Source organism: Zootoca vivipara, chromosome 6 (genome assembly GCF_963506605.1).
Source record: "Zootoca vivipara chromosome 6, rZooViv1.1, whole genome shotgun sequence".
Lineage (NCBI taxonomy): Eukaryota > Metazoa > Chordata > Lepidosauria > Squamata > Lacertidae > Zootoca > Zootoca vivipara.
The window spans coordinates 2,836,930-2,851,687 of NC_083281.1; the positions used below are offsets into that span (position 1 = coordinate 2,836,930).

Genomic DNA, 14,758 nt, shown 5'->3' on the forward strand with positions numbered 1-14,758 from the left:
GGGAGACATGTTGGAGGGGATGGAATAGTGTGTCCCTATTTTCACGGGAGAAACGTTGGAGGGGATGGAATAGGATGTCCCTCTATTCATGGGAGAAATGTTGGAGGGGATGGAATAGGACGTCCCTCTATTCATGGGAGAAATGTTGGCGGGGATGGAATATGATGTCCCTATTTTCACAGGAGAAACGTTGGAGGGGATGGAATAGGACGTCCCTATTTTCACGTGAGAAACGTTGGAGGGGATAGAATAGGATGTCCCTCTATTCATGGGAGAAACGTTGGAGGGGATGGAATAGGGCGTCCCAATTTTCATCAGAGAAGTGTTGGAGGGGATGGAATAGGACGTCCCTATTTTCACGGGAGAAACGTTGGAGGGGATGGAATAGAACATCCCTCTATTCATGGGAGAAACGGAGGGGATGGAATAGGACGCCCCTATTTTCACGGGAGAAACGTCAGAGGGGATGGAATAGGGCGTCCCAATTTTCATCGGAGAAGTGTTGGAGGGTATGAGACAGCCAGGATCTGTTTCGTGTCCATCTGCGCGTGAAAGCAGAGCGGCTTGTTCCTGGCCCCGGCCGATCCCTTGTTCCACGGGCATCTCACGTGAAGGCAGAGCTCCCCATCAAACTGCCATCAACGGGCCATTATCAGATGCACTTTGATTCTGAGTCCAGAGTTAAGCTTGCGAGGAAAGTAGATTTCTCCTCTCTCACGCACATGCATACAGAAATCAGGAAGGACAGACCTGCCTCGCCGAACAGCACATATCGAAGCGACGGGATGGAGCCGTTCTCCTGCCTGCCTCTGCTCCTGGGGCTTTTCTTCATCCCCTGCGCCCACGGCCAAGGTAGGAGTGTGCCATGGGCTCCCTGGGAAGGAATTTGGTTCGGATGCAGGTGGCGGAACTTGTTCAGAACCTTGCCAAATCCCCCAAAGACTCAGGGCAGATCTGCACCTCCTAATTCGCAGAGGCAGCGTGGTATAGTGGTTAGATCATTGGGCTCCCTGGGTGTGACTGTGCAGGCCAGTCGCATGGTTGTCGGGAGGATGAAATAAGAGTGGGTATATAGGCAGCTCCTCCAGTAGTAGAGGCTTGGGGTGTTGGGGGCGGGCGGGTGTCAGGGTGAAGGCCTTCTCTGTGGTGGCCCCTAAGCCGTAGAACTCCCTGCGCACAGAGGGGCATCAGGCACCTTCATTTTACGGCTTCTGGCGAATGTTGGAGGTGCCATATGAACCGACCCGGACCCTGAGATCACCTTCTGAGGCCCTCCTTCGTGTGCCTCCTCCTCGAGAGGTCCGGAGGGTGGCAACATGAGAACAGGACCTTCTCTGCAGTGGCTCCCCGTAGAGTGCTCTCCCCTGGGAAGTTTTCCTTCGTTATACACCTTTAGGCACCAGGCAAAAGCATTCCTTTTTAACCAGGCCTTTGGTTGATCCGATGGACACCCTGTGGCCTTTTAAAAAGTGTTTTTGGGGTGTGTGTCGGGGGGGGGGCTATTGGCTTGTTGTTTTTGTTTTTATTAGGTATTTTGTGGTTTTATATCTTGATTTTTGATTCTGTGAACTGCCCTGAGACACACACACACTCGGGTATAGGGCAGTTTGTAAATTCAATAAATAATAATAACCAGTCCTTTTTTTCCAAAAAAATAAATAAATGTTTAGCGGTACTCTCATTTTGACTCGAGAAAATCACCATTTCATAGTTCAGGTCGGGGGAAATAAATACAGTAAATGGGCAAAAGTACAAAGATTCACATAATGTTTAGGGGTATGCGTGCCCCTGCCTACCCCCAGGGGGGAAAAGCACCAATAATTATAAAAATGAGAATGAGAATAATAAGAATAAGAATGGACCCTGGCATATGACACTTGAGGTGTAAATAGATAGGACCCGCCTTATTTTTGGACTCATCTTTGAAACAGACCAGTAGCAACGGCCATAGTTTTTTCGCTTGACCCCAAAGGACCTAACCTTCATCTGTTTAGGCGCTGTGACAGGCACCACAAACGGTTCGAGTGCCCTGCAGCCCTGGCTGGTGGGCCTTGCCGCTGTCCTTGGCTTCCTTGGTGTGATATTCGTGGCCACCCTCATCAATCGCTTCTTCTTCTCCAAGACAAAGTAGGTCTCTCTCGCTTTTTGAAAGCTTCCTTCTTTAACCGCAAGATGTTTTTGTCTCCCCCGAGCCACAACTTCTCCTTCTCCTTCTTCTTCTCCTTCTTCTTCTTCTTCCTCTTCCTCTTCCTCTTTTCTCCTCCTCCTCCTCTTCCTTCTCCTCCTCCTCCTCCTCTTCCTTCTCCTTCTCCTCCTCCTCTGCCTCCTCTTCCTTCTCCTCCTCCTCTTCCTCCTCCTCCTCCTCTTCCTCCTCCTCCTCCTCCTCTTCCTCCTTCTTCTTCTTCTTCTTCTTCTTCTTCTTCTTCTTCTTCTTCTTCTTCTTCTTCTTCTTCTTCTCTCCTTCTCCTCCTCCTCCTCCTCCTCTTCTTCTTCTTCTTCTTCTTCTTCTCCTTCTCCTTCTCCTTCTCCTTCTCCTTCTCCTTCTCCTTCTCTCCTCCTCCTCCTCCTCCTCCTCCTCCTCCTCCTCTTCCTCCTCCTCCTCCTCTTCCTTCTCCTCCTCCTCTTCCTTCTCCTCCTCCTCCTCCTCTTCCTCCTCCTCCTCCTCGCTCCTCCTCCTCCTTCTCTTTCTTCTTCTTCTTCCTCTTCTTCTTCTTCTTCTTCTTCTTCTTCTTCTTCTTCTTCTTCTTCTTCTTCTTCTTCTTCTTCTTCTTCTTCTTCTTCTTCTTCTTCTTCCCCTCGTAGCCGAGTAAATTGTCTTCCATAAACACAGTTTTAACTGAGTCCAGAAGTGACTGTGGAGGCCAATTCTGGATCCACACGTCCTTCCACAGTGGGGACATAGGTTTCCGGGCGGAAGTTGATCCCGGTGAGGGTTTGTCAAGCATGCCTTCCTCTTAACACCTTTCTCCCTTCCGTCCTGAGTTCGAGTGTCTTCAAAGCCCATAACACTTTTGGGAAAGGCTGTTCACTTCAAAGCCCATAACACTTTTGGGAAAGGCAGGCCAGTGTTTCCCAGTTGTCGGTGTTTATACTTCATTTTTTAAGGTTTGCCTTGAGAGAGTCTTTGAACCTCTTTTGTTGACCACCAGCATTACGCTTTCCATTTTTAAGTTTGGAATATAGCAGTTGCTTTGGAAGACGATCATCAGGCATCTGCACAACATGACCAGTCCAACAAAGTTGATGTTGACGAATCAATCGCTTCAACACACAAGTGGCGGCTGCACAATTTCGCCCGGAGGTCTCGCGAGGGTGTTGAGGACATAGCAGGATCCCTGCTGGATCAGGCCAATGGCCCGTCAAGTCTGGGTGGTGGTTAGAATCGCAGAATTGTAGAATTGGAATGGTACCCCCAAAAGCCATCTAGTCCAACCCCCTCTGCTCTCCTTTCTCCATTGACGACCTTGCTCTCTTTGCAGGGATAGCGAAGAGAAGATGATAGGCACCGAACTTCGGTAAATATTATGGCTTTTGTGATGGTGTGCGTTTGTGTGTGTCTCTGTGTGCCTATTTCATTCCGTTTTGATTCTTTTGGCCGCAGATGCGATGGGCGTTCTGATTTGCCTGGCACAGCAATTTTCTGATCTTCTGGTGCTAGTTCGTTTCTTTAAAACAAAAAACCACTTTTGTTTTTTAAAGCATTCTTCTTCTTCTTCTTTGGCGATCACTCATAGCCAAGTAAGATTGTCTTCCATAAACATTTAAAGCATTAAAACAGCAAAATCATAGATTCTAAAAAAAATAGGGTACAATAAAGAAAGGCGTTTTTGCTATTTATACCTCGTCCATCTGACTCGGTTTCCCCAGCACTCTGGGAGGCTTCCAACATATATAAACGCAGTGCTTTTTTCTTTTAAAAAAATGTTTAGGGGTACTCTGATTTTGACTCAATAAAATCGCCATTTTATAGTTCAAATTGGGAAAAATAAATACAGTAAATGAACAAAAGTACAAAGATTCAGAAAATGTTTAGGGGTATGTGTACCACTGCGTACCCCCAGAAAAAAAGCACTGTATAAAAGCATAATGAAACATTAAACATTTAAAAAACTTCCCTATACAGGGATGCCTTCTTAAAGTTGTATACAGTAGTTGGTCGGGGGTTGCATAACTCCATCCCTTGCCGAATGAACTTAGAAGAAATCAGGAGCCCTCATAAAGTACTCTGGCTCTTTCCTTTATTAATTAATTAATTAATTAATTAATTGTACCCTGCCCATCTGGCCAGGCCTTTGCAGCCACTCTTGGCAGCTCCCAACAGAATATTAAAAACACGACAAAACATCAAACGTCAAAAGCTTCCCTAAACAGGGCTCCCTTCAGATGCCTTCTAAAAGTTAGATAGTTGTTTATTTCCTTGACATCTGATGGGAGGACGTTCCACAGGGCGGGCGCCACCACCGAGAAGGCCCTCTGCCTGGTTCCCTGGAACCTCACTTCTTGCAGTAAGGGGACCGCCAGAAGGCCCTTGGGAGATGGACCCAGGTGTCCGGGCTGGACGATGGGGGGTGGAGACGCTCCTTCAGGTCTATTGGCCCCTCTGGGAACAGGATGTCGACTTGAGTGTACATACTCAGGGCCTGACCCGGCAAGGCTCGTCTCATGCTTCCCTCTCCTTCCAGCCCAGGCAACGTTTACGACAACATCGCCATGGATCCCGAAGAGGGGAGCTCCCACGGAAAGGAGCCAGATAGCGACAAGGTGACCAACATGTAAGGTCCGGCTTGTGGGGGGCGAAGGACCAGGAAGCTCAGCCGGGTGCCGATGTGACTGGCCGCATGGAGCCGATTCCCCCCGTTTGACCCAGCTCCGACAACCTCTCCGAGTCTTGACCACCTCTGCCTCTAGGGATAAGGAGATTTCAGTTCAGTTCCAGCCTCAACTAGAACCAGGGCCTTTTCAACACTGGCCCCGACCTGGTGGAACTCTCTGTCTCATGAAACCAGGGCCCTGCGGGACCCGATTTCGTTCCGCAGGGCCTGTAAGACAGAGTTGTTCCGCCTGACCTTTGGCCTGGACCCAACTTGATCCCCTCCCCCACTTTCCCATTTCCTTTCCGTACGAGGCCACATTTTAATTTTAATGTTGTATTTAATCTTGTTTTTAAGTTCTATCTTAATCAATTATTTTATATCTGGTGTTAGCCGCAATGAGCCCAGTTTTGGCTGGGGAGGGCGGGGTATAAATAAAAATTATTATTATTATTATTATTATTATTATTATTATTATTATTATTATTATTCCCCCCCAAATGCAGCTACAACATGATTATATGGACGTGATTATATCCAAGATTGTGCCAAGGGCCTGTTCCAGCGAGGGGGGGGGGGTTGGGTCCCAAGGAGATACTCTTCCCAGCAGGCATTTAATATATAGGTGTGAAAGCGCTGGCAATACCTGCAGCAGCCAAGAGGGTGTGGAAGGAAGCGGAAACTGCTGGGATGAGTGTTGATTCGAACGCAGAGCAGCCCTTTGAAATAACTCCCAAGGAATGTTTTTTTTTTTTAAAAAAAAATTGGTTTAAGAAGGCAGATAGCTTTTGCCAAGTGGAGCAATCTCAGTGTGTGGGTGCCGTGGGGTGAATATAGGATACAATTTCCCGTCTTAAAACTGGGCTGAATCGGAAGGAAGCCAGCATCTTAAGATATATGGTCAGCTGTCTCCAGCAACCTGCTTCAGAAGCTGGTGTCCTAAAAACAAACACAAAGGGTCCCCTGTGTCTCCCTCCTGTCTGAAGCCTCTTTAGAGTTGCCCGAGCTTTGATAAATGGGCAGGATTTGATGGGGGGGGGGGGCTTTGTCCTTGAATGCTTTGATGCAAGTGGTGTGGGAGTGAGAGAGGCAGATCAGGAACCACACACTGAATCAGCATGGAAGTGTCCCAGTTTTGGAACAGCAGCTTCATAGAATCATAGAATTGAAGAGTTCGAAGGGACCCCCAGGACTCATCTAGTCCAACCCCCCGCATCTGAGACAGATGGCCATCCAACCTCTGCTTAAAAACCTCCATTGAAAAAGTTTCTTACTGCCCGGAAGTTTTTCCTGTTTAGTCAGAATCTCCTTTCTTGTCACTTGAAGCCACGGGTTCGAGTCCTGACCCTCCGGAGCAGAAGAAAACAAGCTGGAACGTGTCCAGAACAGGGCAACCAAAATGGTCAAAGGCTTGGAAACAATGTCTTATGAGGAATGGCTTAGGGAGCTGGGTATGTTTAGCCTGGAGAAGAGAAGGTTAAGGGGTGATATGATAGCCATGTTCAAATACAGTATATAAAAGGATGTCATATAGAGGAGGGAGAGAGGTTGTTTTCTGCTGCTCCAGAGAAGCAGACACGGAGCAATGGATTCAAACTACTGTACAAGAAAGAAACTTCCACCTAAACATTAAGAAGAACTTCCTGACAGTAAGAGCTGTTCAACAGTGGAATTTGCTGCCAAGAAGTGTGGTGGAGTCTCCTTCTTTGGAGGTCTTTAAGCGGTGGCTTGACAGCCATATGTCAAGAATGCTTTGATGGTGTTTCCTGCTTGGCAGGGGGATGGACTGGATGGCCCTAGTGGTCTCTTCCTATTCTATGATTCTAAGCTTGTTCCATCTTCCATGGGACGGCCCTTGAGATCTTGGAAGACGGCTCTCCTATCTTCTCCCAGTCTCCTCTTTAAAAGACTAAACCTCCCCAGCTCCTTCAACCGTCCCTCATCAGGCTTGGTTTCCAGACCCTTGATCATCTTGGTTGCCATAATCTGCACACCTTCCAGCTTGTCAACATCCTTCTTAAATTGTGGCGCCCAGAATTGGACACAGAACATCAGGTGTCCACAGCTAAAACACACACACACACACACACAAAACTCCAATACAGTACAGTGGTACCTCGGTTTATGAACACAATTGGTTCCAGAAGTCTGTTCATAAACTGAAGCGTTCATAAACTGAAGCGAACTTTCCCATTGAAAGTAATGGAAAGTGGATTAATCTGTTCCAGACGGTCCACGGGGTACTTAAACTGAAGCGTTCATAAACTGAAGCGAACTTTCCCATTGAAAGTAATGGAAAGTGGATTAATCCGTTCCAGATGGGTCCGTGGAGTACTTAAACTGAAGCGTTCATAAACTGAAGCATGGGTGTAATTGGTTCCGGAAGTCTGTTCATAAACTGAAGCGTTCATAAACTGAAGCGAACTTTCCCATTGAAAGTAATGGAAAGTGGATTAATCTGTTCCAGACGGTCCACGGGGTACTTAAACTGAAGCGTTCATAAACTGAAGCGAACTTTCCCATTGAAAGTAATGGAAAGTGGATTAATCCGTTCCAGATGGGTCTGTGGAGTACTTAAACTGAAGCGTTCATAAACTGAAGCATGGGTGTAATTGGTTCCGGAAGTCTGTTCATAAACTGAAGCGTTCATAAACTGAAGCGAACTTTCCCATTGAAAGTAATGGAAAATGAATTAATCCGTTCCAGATGGGTCCGCGGTGTTCATAAACCGAAAATTCATAAACCGAGGTGTTCATAAACCGAGGTTCCACTGTACTCATTGAAAGCACCTGAATAGTTTCCCCCTTCACAAAGCTACTAATTTGCAGCTCCCTTAACAAATTTCAGTTCCCAGGGTTCTCTGGGGGAAATCGTGCACTTCAAAGGTGTGTTCAAGACCAGGACAAGGCTTCCCGAACTTTGGTCTCCGGTTGTTTTTGGACTACAACTCCCATCATCCTTAGCTAGCAAGACCAGGGGTTAGGAAGGATGGGACTTGTAGTCCCCCCCCCTCCAAAAAAAAACCCAACTCGCTGGAGACCCACGTTTGGGAAACCCTGCTTTGGAATGCAGAGCGTGGGCCAGACCCCTCGAAATTACAAGGGCATGCGTTCCAATGGGTCTACTCTGAAGTAGGATTCCGCTGAAGCCGAGCGAGCGGGGCCGGTGCCTGGTGACACAAGCGCCAGGAATCTGCCACCGTGGCCGTTTCGCTTCTCCTAACGCTAATAGGAAGCAACATCTGCCGGGTCGGCAACGGGGCGGGGAGTGTGGCGCTCGGCTCCTCCTGCACTCGGGCGGGTTTTCCTCCGCCCCCGGAGCCTGCCCATTGGCTCCCGCGGCGGCTTGGCCTCGGATCCGCGATGGAGGAGGAGAAGGAGGCGCGGAGATCTGCGCGCCGTGGTGGTGCCAGCCCGCTTGGGGGCGCCGCGGAACCGGCCACCTGGACGCGCCTCCGACGCGCACGGGGGGTTTCCCGGAGCCCATAAAAGCCGGTCGGAGGACGCATGGCTGGACAGAGCCTCCTGCCCGTCCCTGCTCTCCTCTTCCCCCGCTGGGCTCTGGCCGGGCCCGCCCTGGACGCTCGCCTGCTCGGAAGCTGATGCGCCCTGCCCGTGCGCTTTTACGCGCGGCTGGTGCGCCATGGGAGACTCCCAGCGGCCGCCGCCGGAGCCCTTGTCCGCGCGCTCCCGGCTCAGCTACTCGGTGGGCCATTTCCTCAACGACCTGTGCGCCTCGATGTGGTTCACCTACCTGCTGGTTTACTTCCACTCCATCCTGGGCTATAGCACCAGCCACGCGGGGGCGCTCTTGCTGGTGGGGCAGGTGGCCGACGGCATCTGCACGCCGCTGGTGGGCTACGAGGCGGATCAGGACGGCGGCTGCGGGCGCTACGGGAGGAGGAAGTCGTGGCACTTGGCCGGTGAGCTTGCCGCGGCGCGGGAATGGTGGAGGGGGGTGGGAAGAGAGATGGGGGGGGGGGTGTTTTTGCAGGAAGAGCTGTGGCGTTGCATATGCCAGACCTATCTAGGAAAAGAGAGAGAGAGGCCCAGGCTGGGCAGAACCGGCCTTGCCTGGGGCTTACCAGGTCCAGGTCCTCCTCTCCCCCAGTATCCTGCTTCTTCTGACAGAGGACAGCTGAGCAGACCTCTTCCCAGCAATTGATTATTTTATTTTATATTCCACATGCGAGTTGGTTACACTGAAACCTCTCAAAGCTACTTAACAACACTGGCATTAAAAAACACACACACACAATTGCCCTTTTATAATGTGTTGGGGGGGGCTATTGGGTTGTTGTTTTTATTTTTATTATTATAATAATATAATAATAATTTATTATTTATACCCCGCCCATCTGGCTGGGTTCCCCCAGCCACTCTGGCCGGCTTACAATAGAAAAATGAAATAAAACAATTAAACATTAAAAGCCTCCCTAAACAGGGCTGCCTTCAGATGTCTTCTAAAAATCTGGTAGCTGTTTTTCTCTTTGACATCTGATGGGAGGGCGTTCCACAGGGCGGGTGCCACTACCGAGAAGGCCCTCTGCCTGGTTCCCTGCAACTTGGCTTCTCGCAATGAGGGAACCGTCAGAAGGCCCTCGGTACTGGACCTCAGTATTAGGTATTTTGTGGTTTTATATCTTGATTTTAGTCTGCGAATTGCCCTCGGAACCCCAGGTATTGGGCGGTATATAAATTCAATAAATAAAAATAAAAATTTTATTGTTTATTTTACTCACAAATTCCTACGAAGCAACTTGTGACAACATCACAGTGTGATAAAGCACACAGGGCCGGCTCTAGGGGTAGTCTGGGTGGCGCGGGGCGCCAGGGCGCCGGAGCCGTGCGGAAACCGCACTGCGCCTGCCCACCAGCCGTGGCAAGAAACGGAGCAGGGCAGGGGCGCCGGAGCGATCTCCGCACCACGGTGCCAGGGCGCCCGACGTGCTTGAGACGGCCCTGAAAGAACATATTTAAAAATCCAATGCGGATTGGCAGTCTTAACCATTTTCAACCCAATACACATAGTGTCTAGGATAAGGGTTTATAAATAAATAAATAAATTAATTAATTAAAAATCCTCCTTTTAAAAGGCTTTTAGCTCCCTTCATGTGATACACTGTCCCTGGACATGGAGGGTTGATTTTAGAGTATCTTGCTAAATAGCCACTAAGTGCATCTGTGGTTTCCAAAAGAGTCTTATGAGGTCAGGTCAGAAAGGTCATCGAGTTCAGCAGTCCGTTTTCCACTCATGCTTCTTTGATACTTGCAAGGAGGGCTTGAGGGATACAGCTGTGTTGGCTGGGCCATCTGTTGCCCAGTGGTAGACTGCCAGGGACGGTGGAGGTTTTATCTCTCGCAGGTGGAGCCAACGGCAAGAAGGTGTCCTTGGAGTTGAGAGTCCAGCAGCCACTGTTGCCCCCATTCCCTACCGTGTTCCCTCCCAAGAGTGGGGAATGCCACTTCTGGAATCAGGGATGGGGGAACCCTGTGGTCATCCATACAACCCCCATTCTCTTCACATTAAACATGAAAGCCTACATAGCTCAGTTGGTTAGAGCACGCCAAGGTCGCAGGTTCGATCCCCGTACGGGACTGCTGCATATTCCTGCATTTTGGGGGGGTTGTGGTAGATGACCCTTGAGTCCCTTCCAACTCTACAATTCTGTGAATCTATGCGTGTGTGAATTGATGCTTTTGAATTATGGTGCTGGAGGAGTCTCTTGAGAGTCCCATGGACTGCAAGAAGATCAAACCTCTCCATTCTGAAGGAAATCAGCCCTGGGTGCTCACTGGAAGGACAGATCCTGAAGCTGAGGCTCCAAGACTTGGGCCACCTCATGAGGAGAGAAGACTCCCTGGAAAAGACCCTGATGTTGGGAAAGATTGAGGGTACAAGGAGAAGGGGACGACAGAGGACGAGATGGTTGGACAGTGTTCTCGAAGCTACAAACATGAGTTTGACCAAACTGCGGGAGGCAGTGGAAGACAGGAGTGCCTGGCGTGCTCTGCTCCATGGGGTCACCAAGAGTCGGACACAACTAATTGACTAAACAACAACAACAATGTGTGTGGGGGGGGACTATGATCAGTTAACTGCAATACGTGGTTCCGAGTTCCGTAAACTCTTGTGTCTGAGAGAGGGCCGGGGGGAACTTCTAGGCTATTCATAACTTTTATAAAACCTCTCTTGTCTCTTTTCCCTCCTAAACCTGGACTTCCCCCTTCTTTCAGCTGTCCCTTGTACGGAGGCTAACCCACTTCCCAGACTCTTTATTACATCATCTCGTTCAGAGGTTGATACCTTGGCCCAAATCTTTCGCATTGATCGAGATCTCATCCCTTTGCACCTTCGGGAAGAACCGGGCACCTCACACGTAACGATCCCCTCTTACCGTATCATAGAATCATCATGTTGGAAGGGGACACCCCCTCCCCCAGGGCTCATCTAGTCCAACCCCCTTGCAACGCAGGAATCTCAGCTAAAGCATCCATGACAGACAGCCATCCAATCTGCTTAAAAGTCTCCGAGGAAGAGGGTCCACCACCTCCCAAGGAGGGAGATCGTTCCGCTGTCAAGCAGCTCTTACTGTCACAAAGCTTTTTCCGCACGTTTAGTTGGGATCTCCTTTCTCGTCACCGGAAGCCGCGGGTTCGAGTCCTACCCTCTGGAACAGAAGAAAACAAGCTGGCTCCATCTTCCACATGGCAGCCCTTGAGATATTAGAAGATGGCTCTCATCTCAGTCTCCTCTTTTCCAGGCTAAACATCCCCAGCTCCTTCAACCGTTCCTCATCAGGCTCAGTTTCCAGACCCTTGAACTTCTCAGTTGCCCCCCTCGGCTTACAGGGCTACCACTAGGCCCTGTGCTACCTGTACAACCTTCCTTGGGTGATTTTACCTGTCTGGAATCTGTCTTAGCACTGGGATTAATGTGTGTGTTTGCATGGCTTGAACACAGCCATTTCTCACATTTGCCTCTGCTTACCATTGGCGCGGTGGCGCTGTGGGTTAAACCACAGAGCCTAGTGCTTGCCGATCAGAAGGTCGGCGGTTCGAATCCCCGTGACAGGGTGAGCTCCCGTTGCTCGGTCCCTGCTCCTGCCCACCTAGCAGTTCGAAAGCACCTCAAAGTGCAAGTAAATAAATAGGTACCACTCTGGCGGGAAGGTAAACGGCGTTTCCATGTGCTGCTCTGGTTTGCCAGAAGCGGCTTTGTCATGCTGGCCACATGACCTGGAAGCTATACGCCGGCTCCCTCGGCCAATAATGCGAGATGAGCGCGCAACCCCAGAGTCGGTCACGACTGGACCTAATGGTCAGGGGTCCCTTTACCTTTTACCATTGTCATGTGGCCCATGGAAGATTGCTCGCTAAGCAATGCGGCCCCCGGAAGTTTTCTCCCGCCCCTGGTTTAAGTGTGTTTTCTTAATCCGGGCTCGTGGTCTGTCTGCTGACCCAACATGGGCGTAGGCAGGGGGGGCAGGAGGGGGCAATTGCCCCCCCTAGAAGCAAATGGCTAAGGGGCGCAGCGTGGCAGCCCCAGGCTCCCGCTCCCGGCGCGAAGCTCCAGAGGCGCGCGGGGAGCGTAAGCGGAGGAGCGCTAAGCAGGAGTGGGGAGCTTCGCACCGGGAGCGGGAGCCTGGGGCTGCCTCCTTGGAAGACCGGGGAGGCACAGGCAACATAGCCCCCCCCACATCCCCACTGTGGCCCCTCCCCTCCCACCCCTTGCCGCCGCCCCTAATTTTTATCCTGGGTACGCTCCTGTGACCCAATGAGGCAAACCATAGATGTGTTAGAATCATAGAATCATAGAATCATAGAGTTGGAAGAGACCACAAGGGCCATCCAGTCCAACCCCCTGCCAAGCAGGAAACACCATCAAAGCATTCCTGACAGATGGCTGTCAAGCCTCTGCTTAAAGACCTCCAAAGAAGGAGACTCCACCACACTCCTTGGCAGCAAATTCCACTGCCGAACAGCTCTTACTGTCAGGAAGTTCTTCCTAATGTTTAGGTGGAATTTTCTTTCTTGTAGTTTGAATCCGTTGCTCCGTGTCCGCTTCTCTGGAGCAGCAGAAAACAACCTTTCTCCCTCCTCTATATGACATCCTTTTATATATTTGAACATGGTTATCATATCACCCCTTAACCTTCTCTTCTCCAGGCTAAACATACCCAGCTCCCTAAGCCGTTCCTCATAAGGCATCGTTTCCAGGCCTTTGACCATTTTGGTTGCCCTCTTCTGGACACGTTCCAGCTTATCAGTATCCTTCTTGAACTGTGGTGCCCAGAACTGGACACAGTACTCCAGGTGAGGTCTGACCAGAGCAGAATACAGTGGTACTATTACTTCCCTTGATCTAGATGCTATACTCCTATTGATGCAGCCCAGAATTGCATTGGCTTTTTTAGCTGCTGCATCACACTGCTGACTCATGTCAAGTTTGTGGTCTACCAAGACTCCTAGATCCTTTTCACATGTACTGCTCTCAAGCCAGGTGTCTCCCATCCTGTATTTGTGCCTTTCATTTTTTTTGCCCAAGTGTAGTACTTTACATTTCTCCTTGTTAAAATTCATCTTGTTTGCTTTGGCCCAGTTGTCTAATCTGTTAAGGTCATTCTGAAGTGTGATCCTGTCCTCTGGGGTGTTAGCCACCCCTCCCAATTTGGTGTCATCTGCAAACTTGCTCAGGATGCCCTCAAGCCCATCATCCAAGTCATTGATAAAGATGTTGAACAAGACTGGGCCCAAGACAGAACCCTGTGGCACCCCACTAGTCACTACTCTCCAGGATGAGGAGGAGCCATTGATGAGCACCCTTTGGGTTCGGTCAGTAAGCCAGTTACAAATCCACTGAATGGTAGCATTGTCTAGCCCGCATTTTACCAGCTTCTTTACAAGAATATCATGGGGCACCTTGTCAAAGGCCTTGCTGAAATCAAGATAGGCTACATCCACAGCGTTCCCTTCATCTACCATGTTGTTGTTTATTTTTTTAAAAAATTATTCATTTTCACTTTTAACAATTATCATCGCACATAAATCATAATCATTTTACAAATAGGATTCTCAGAATCCCAGAACTTCCCCCCTCCATGGTTTCGCTAGATATTCTTTTCAAACTGCACCGTATCCTATTCCTCCATATCTTCTTAAAACTCAATTCTTAACCATGTAATCATAATTAGGAAATCAATAAGCAAGATAGCAGAAAATAAACTAATTCACTATCTCCTTTAATCCAGGACATGGGGAGTCCCATTTTTGAAATTATTTTAATTTGGGATATATAATTGGTAATATTGTATAAGATTTGATATTATTTGTTAATAATTGGAAGATTTTTGTTGGAAAATGAATAGAAATTATTTCTTTAAAAAAACACAACTCAATTCTTAACCATAGTTCTCGCTTCATTGCAAGTGTTCTTTTTTAAAAACCCTGCCGATGTTTTTAATTGTTTACAGTGTTCTTTCAAGTAACTTACAAAATGTCCCCATCCTTTATTAGATTTAGTGTCCTCTTGATTTCTGATTTTCTCGGTCTTATTCGCCATTTCGGCATAGTCTTATTGTCTTCATCAGCCGTTCTTCTTTCGTAGGTAGTTTTTCTTCCTTCCATCTTTGGGCAAACCATAGGTCAGACATGTTCAACTGGTTGACTGCGATCGGCAAGTAGATCGCCGGGGTGCTCCAGGTCTATCCCGTCTTGAAAAGAAGTGATCGATCGCCTGTGTGTTCCGGATTGATCGCCCCGCCCCCGGCGCTGTGTCCGATCGCTGCCACCACCGCGAAAGCTAGTCTTAACCACGGTTTTATGCAACCCCCCCCAAGAAGCTCAACAAGTGTTGTCAGTTCCCCCTAAAAAAAGATCAACTTTCCTTGCCATAAAAAGTACAAAAGCTCTGTTCTCACCCCACTCCACCCCCGCCACCGCAAAAAA

General features: G+C 49.0%; 2 protein-coding genes across 2 annotated transcripts in view; both read left to right on the plus strand.

Moving 5' to 3' along the window:
• The first annotated feature begins 694 nt into the window (after positions 1–694).
• SMIM24 (small integral membrane protein 24) lies at positions 695–5,270 on the plus strand. Its single transcript, XM_035119283.2, has 4 exons — positions 695–852; positions 1,995–2,127; positions 3,480–3,515; positions 4,683–5,270. Exons 1-4 carry the CDS (start codon positions 723–725, stop codon positions 4,774–4,776), a joined length of 393 nt encoding a protein of 130 aa, XP_034975174.1. The 5' UTR covers positions 695–722; the 3' UTR covers positions 4,777–5,270.
• Positions 5,271–8,194: 2,924 nt separating this feature from the next.
• The window catches only part of MFSD12 (major facilitator superfamily domain containing 12), a 33,203-nt gene continuing 26,639 nt past the window's right edge, over positions 8,195–14,758 (plus strand). The window contains exon 1 of the mRNA XM_060275307.1: positions 8,195–8,733. Coding sequence (XP_060131290.1) covers positions 8,454–8,733 — 280 coding nt within the window. The 5' untranslated portion in view covers positions 8,195–8,453. The remainder of the gene's footprint in view (positions 8,734–14,758) is intronic.

Excerpts from the sequence above, each read along its gene's own strand:
- SMIM24 (XM_035119283.2), top strand. The coding sequence starts at position 723 with ATGCATACAGAAATCAGGAAGGACAGACCTGCCTCGCCGAACAGCACA. Across the intron at positions 853-1,994 it reads CCCCTGCGCCCACGGCCAAG|GCGCTGTGACAGGCACCACA; the intron begins GTAGGAGTGTGC and ends TCATCTGTTTAG. Across the intron at positions 2,128-3,479 it reads TTCTTCTTCTCCAAGACAAA|GGATAGCGAAGAGAAGATGA; the intron begins GTAGGTCTCTCT and ends CTCTCTTTGCAG.